The sequence below is a fragment of the Carassius gibelio genome, chromosome A6 (genome assembly GCF_023724105.1).
Source record: "Carassius gibelio isolate Cgi1373 ecotype wild population from Czech Republic chromosome A6, carGib1.2-hapl.c, whole genome shotgun sequence".
NCBI lineage: Eukaryota > Metazoa > Chordata > Actinopteri > Cypriniformes > Cyprinidae > Carassius > Carassius gibelio.
Genome location: NC_068376.1, coordinates 9,421,654 through 9,427,865, shown reverse-complemented (window position 1 = coordinate 9,427,865; position 6,212 = coordinate 9,421,654). Strand labels below are relative to the sequence as shown.

The window sequence follows — 6,212 nt, the reverse complement described above, 5'->3', positions numbered from 1 at the left end:
CTTTTTTTTGTCAAGGATAATACAATAAAGTCACAAGACTTATTTACAATGTGGTCCTTGAATGGTGTGATTTGATGGTTTTAAAACTTTTCAATACCCGGGACCCCAAAATATGAGGATCCCCTTGCAAGGAACCTCTTTCTTAAAGATGTAAAATCTGCTATAGATCTGTCAATAATACTGTGTGAGAAAAACAGTACGTGTGATGAAATAAATTATTTGCAAAATGCAACATTAAATATTCCACTTTTATGTTGTCATTGTACTAAACCCAAAATAAATTATTACAATTATATCTGGAAAATATTTACTTTGTAGTGAGTTAATGGCATATAATTCTCTACCAAATATGATTTAATAACGTTAGACGTGTAAACCCAAAGAGAAACATTTTCAACTCAGTTCAATGTGTTTACATAACACTTTTCACATTAAATATTGTTCCTAAACAGCTGTAGAGATAATTCTGCCTAACAAATCTCCATTATAAAAGCTAAAGGTGACAGTGGCAAGGTGAAACTCCCTAGAAGGATACAGCACAAGGAAATATTATTCTTGACAGTAAATTGCAAGAAATAAGATATTATACCCCCCCCCCCCAACAAAAATAAATAAAACTATATGCAGATTTGTTTTTATTTTTTACTGTTGAAAACTATAGCTGTAAATAGAAAAAGTGATTTATCTGATGTTTTAACCCATGTTTTTACAAAACTTTTTATTGAAATTTTCATTGAACCAAGTTTTATTCCCTGGACGACAAGTATAAACCCATACCTCAGATTTTTATTTGACTCACATGGAGTCCTTTGCTTTTAACTTTATCTGGATGAAACCTAACAGTTATAATAGTCCCAGAAGGTTCCCATTAGTCTATATTCCAGCGGGATGATTTAAGTATATAGGTGATGAGAGAAGCCTGCATGGGTTGCGTCTGGCTGTGGAAACCGCAAGAACATGATTAATCCAGACAGAGATTTATAGATGGTAAAACCACGGTCCTCGTCTGGACATCTTCCCTCACACATTCCTCCATTCTGTGACTCCCGACACATGTGTCTTTTCTCAGAAGCACAAAAAAGTGCTGCTTTAATTATTTTTTACCTCTGAAAAATTTGTGGTCTTTCAGAGTGGAGGCGGACAGAGACATAGTCTCATGCCCCACAGTAGTGTGATTGAACACAAAAGCATGTGTACCGTTTTCACAGAACAGTTTTGAGGACTTTTCTTTTTTCTTTTTAAGTTTATAAGATTCAATTGCAACTGACATTTTAGCTAAATGCTCACTGTTCAACAGCTTTCAGGAGATGAAAAAAATCTCCTCTGACCTGGTCTGAAAGTAGTAAAATAACACTTAACACTCTTCTTGCCAAAAAGAGTAGATCGGTAGTTTTGAGAACCTCGAAGATTTGAATAACACAATTTTAGATTTTTATTTCATCAATGCTGTGAAAAGTGTATGTTATGTATCTATAAATGATCCAAAATAATATATTAAGAAAAGTGAAGTGATGTGTAGAGTATGGTGTCCCATACTCAGAATTTAACCCATCCAACTGCACACGGTGAATAGTGAACACACACACACACACACACACACACACACACACCGTGGAGCAGTGGGCAGAACCTTTTTGCCGCAGTGCCTGGGGAGCAGTTGGGGGTACAATTCTGCTGGTACTGAGACTTGAACCCATCAAATTTGTGTTACAATTCTGACTCTCCAACCATTAGGGCATGACTGCCCCCAAAAGAAAAAACGAAAGATTTCATTAGAATACCTTCTTGTTTCAGAATCTTTTATTTCTTGCCAGTTATGAGCAAAAATGAGAAGGATCATTACACATTACATTGTATAAGTGCACTGGTAGTTCATACTGTTTTTGCTGGAATTCCACTTTCTTGAAGCGTGGGAAAGATATCACTATAATCGCTATCAATGTTGTTGTTGTTGTTATTGACTGTGCCTTTGTACTAAACACTCTGCTGTATTTATGGCCATCTGACATCCTCTGAGTGGTGGAAGCTAAACACACTGTCAAGGACAGGAACCTTGTGTGCACACCATGTCATAGCTGTCACCTTTGATGAATAACAGTCTTACAGTGAGGTCACATCATTGGTTTGCTATAAGAAATTCAAATCATTGTGTCTCTTGTACACACAGCAACAATGGACTCATACTGTAGACTTATGGGACACAAAGATGGTTCTGTTGATAGGAGCCAAACTGGCTCCAGTCAGGAAATGTACATTCATCAGTTATCTTTGATTGCTGCCCCAACATTCATCAGTTATCTTTGATTGCTGCCCCAAAACAAACAATGTGTCTCCAAACACATTTGTTCGAGTGACAACACATATTCACAGAAATAAGAACTGTTTTGTATGCATTACGATACTGACATTTAGCCTGCCCTATAGACAGAACAGGGGAGGGTAGTATAAAAATCATAGATAGACATTTATTTTTTAAATTAATGTCCATTCACTTTTTGACTCTCACATCCTAAACACATTCAGTCTATAGCAGCTGTGAAATAAACCAAAAACTAAAAAAAAAAAAACTATTAACTACAGCAAACCTAAAAAGGGCGCTTGAGACAAAAAATTGGTATATTGTTCCACCTAGTGGACACTTCTTGGTCATACAGCGCACTATTGACCTGTGGACACTCTTGATACATTAATTAAATTTTTACTAGTTTTGTCACATTACAATGTTTTTATTTCTATTTTTTTTTAATGGATATTAATTTAAATTAAATTAAAATATATTTCAAAACAAGTATTTTTCTTCTGAAAGTCATGAACAGTTTCACTACATTGCCAGTCCCAAGACACATCTGACTATAAGTTTCATGGAAGTTAACCACTGGATTACATCTTAATGTGCGGGGATGCTAGGTTTGAATAATATGCTATTTTTTTATCATGACAAAAATTTATTGTACAATATTATATATAATTATTCAATAAAATATATATATATTTATATATATAAAAAAGCTTTGTGTGTAAAATAAATAAATGCACTATACAGCTACTTGAAAACATCTCTCTGGTATTTTTCGTTGATGATAAATTTTGCTCCAACCTGCGATGGGCACATACTGGTCTGAACATGTTGTTTCAGCTCTCATGTGAGTGAGATGATTATGTAACAGACATGACTGATGACTGTTTGTTTACAAATTCACTGTGCTAAAATTGTGAAACACCCAGTCATGGGAAGATGAGGGGCTTCCAGGAGGGGGGAGGTCTGACGTACCTTTCCCTGATCTCTCTTCTAGAACCATACAGACAGATGATGATGGCAGGTGGCCATCAGGACAAACAGGTGAGGGACAATAGAAGCTAAAACAGTTTTTGTGTTGCAAAATTAACCCCTTGCTCAATTGTCCTAAAAATCCTTCTGAATTTCTCACATACTGTACCTTACAACAACTGATTCTAATGCTCTTAGGAAACAATAAAATGGTAGTGTAAAATTGACCTGCCATGTTGTTGTGCAGTCAGGGAAGTTCTGGATGTTTACATGCCAACAGCTGTCACATGGGTGTTGTTTGACTGTGTGACTATGTGAATCACCTACACATTTCTCCCACAGACGGAGAGCTTGAAAGGGAGGGGGTTGGTGTTGCTAAGTTTGGCATGTGACTTCTTCTTTAGTGGGTTGTGTTGGAGGGCTGCAAGTTTCTCCGAATCAAGCCGCACAAACAAGTGGTGGGAGCAATCCTATCCAAGCCTCCTCACGGATCAAGTGTCACAGACAGTCAGCCGACAGCCAGCCTGTATATAAACCCTGAGTGCGTCCTTCCCCAACAGATCAAATTAACCTCACTAAAGGCAGAAGCAACCAGAAAAGCTCAAGCTCAACCAAAAGGCAAAGCGGTCAAGGTTATAAGGACTCTACCTCGAACGACAGCAATGGACATCCAAAGGGGACAAATAGTCCGGGCTCCGAGTCCCATGGAGAGTCTGGAGAAGCAGCTGAGCTGCCCCATCTGCCTGGACATGTTCACAAAGCCGGTTGTCATTCTACCATGCCAGCACAATCTGTGCCGTGGCTGCGCCAGTGACCTCTATGACTCCAAAAACCCATATCACTTCTCTGGAGGCATCTTCCGATGCCCTACCTGCCGATTTGAGGTGGTGCTGGACCGCCATGGTGTCTACGGTCTGCAGAGGAACCTTCTGGTGGAGAACATCATCGACATCTACAAGCAACAGTTGGAGAAAGGAGGTAATGCCCTTGAACCCCCTTTGAAATCTAAAGAAACAAAAGAGTCCGTGTGTGAGGTACACGAAGATGAAAAAATTAACATCTACTGCATAACCTGCCAGACACCCACTTGCTCCATGTGCAAAGTATTCGGTCAGCACAAGGACTGTGAAGTTTCCACTCTAAAAGGTGTTTATGAAGCCAAGAAGTCTGAACTTAAAAATTCAATCGACCTGCTAGGCACAAGCAACAGCTGCTTACAGGCAATGTTAACGCAATTGGAGGAAACCTGCAAAACAGTTGAAGAAAACAGCCAAACACAGAAGCAGAAGTTGGGGGAGAAGTTAGATCTACTCTATGCCATCCTAGAAGACCGCAAGACCCAACTGCTAGAGCAGATCACTCAAGAACAGGATGAGAAGGTGGCTCTGGTGCGATCACTAATCCAGCAGTACAATGAACAGTTGCAGACCAGCATCAAGCTGATGGACAAAGCCTCCCAGACTATGGACAACAGCAATACGGCTGAGTTCCTCATCGCTGCCAAGAAGCTGATCACAGAAGCCAAAGATGCATCAAAAAACTCCCATCTACAGAGGCCAGAGCCCGGCTTTGAGAGTATGGACCACTTCACGCTCTTCACAGAAGACGCAGAGGCTATGCTTGCAAAAATGGACTTTGGAGTCCCTGGAGGTAATGATGATGATGAGGAAGAAGAAGAAGAAGAGGAAGAGGAAGAATAAGCAATGATAGACTTTTGAAAAAGGACTTGGTAGGGGAAAAAGGGACAACAGTCGATAAAAAAACCTTCATGGTTCATGACAAGGACAATATTCTAGCTGCTTTTGATAACTGTGAGACAAGGGAAGTGCAATCTTAAAGCAGTTTTAGTACAAATTGTACAAATTGCACCATTTGTAATGTCTTTTCCACTTGACTTTTGTACTTTTTTATCAATATTAATATGTTTTTTTCATATTTTTGTAGAACATAGAAGTTTATGTTTTGTTTGCTAAATTAAAGCTAGATTTATAAGCTGTAGAATACACCTCTGCTAACTAACTTTAGAGTGTCATGTGAGCGACAAATGTTTGAATACTTGAAATATTAAATAATGCACTTGACTGTATTGTAATGTTCATTTTCATTGGATAATTCAGTGAAAATAAAGGACTTACAAAAAAAAACCCCAAAAAACCTTGCCACTTATTTAAATTACACTATTCATTTTTTTAAATTGCACAAACCTTCAGATGACCTTAAAGTTCTTGGCATTTTACCGCTTTCAACTGGGTTGCTATATCTGCATTCTCTCCAATCTATCCTTGTGGGGTGTTGCGCTACACAGTTGAAGTGAGTGGCTATTTTAGCATGGTGAGAATGACAGAAGCCACAGAACTCCAGGAATAGACTCACAGTGAGCTGCAGGCCTCATGTTTCCAACCCTGACAATTACAGCTGCTTACAGGCGTGTTTGACAAAGTTATGGGACAGAGGTTAACAACGAATCTGATATCAGCTATAGACATAGTTGCTATGGCCCTAAAACAAACCCTAACGCTTGTCACTGGATTTAAATAACAATCCTGTACTTCAAGTAATCGAGTGCAATTGTACGTCTAAAGATAAAAAAAAAAATGTATATAGATTGAGCATAGAGACTGAACAATAATTTCTTATTTTTAAAAACTGTATTTTATACCAGTAACGCTGGTCCTGTAAAGTGTGTATATTATACATTCTATTTATTTAAATAAAACCACTGACACTGAGACAAAGGCTTGAGAGATAAAAGGTTAATGTTTAATGTTTACTGTAATGGCACCTTTAGTCATGTCAAACCCTGTTAGCAAAACTATCAAGCATTAAGATGTTCAACTTTCACCCTTTTAGGCTTTTAGTGGACTGACTTGTCAGGTTTCTTCCCATACCTGCCCATGAACCCAGTGCCCTATGGGCAAGATCCAACATGCAATATGAAATCTGG

The 6,212-nt window shown here is 38.4% G+C and overlaps 1 protein-coding gene across 1 annotated transcript; it reads left to right on the top strand.

Moving 5' to 3' along the window:
• Positions 1 to 3,728: 3,728 nt before the first annotated feature.
• LOC128015433 (E3 ubiquitin-protein ligase TRIM63-like) lies at positions 3,729 to 5,354 on the top strand. The gene has a single exon (XM_052599256.1). It carries the CDS (start codon positions 3,931 to 3,933, stop codon positions 4,966 to 4,968), a length of 1,038 nt encoding a protein of 345 aa, XP_052455216.1. The 5' UTR covers positions 3,729 to 3,930; the 3' UTR covers positions 4,969 to 5,354.
• Positions 5,355 to 6,212: the final 858 nt, after the last annotated feature.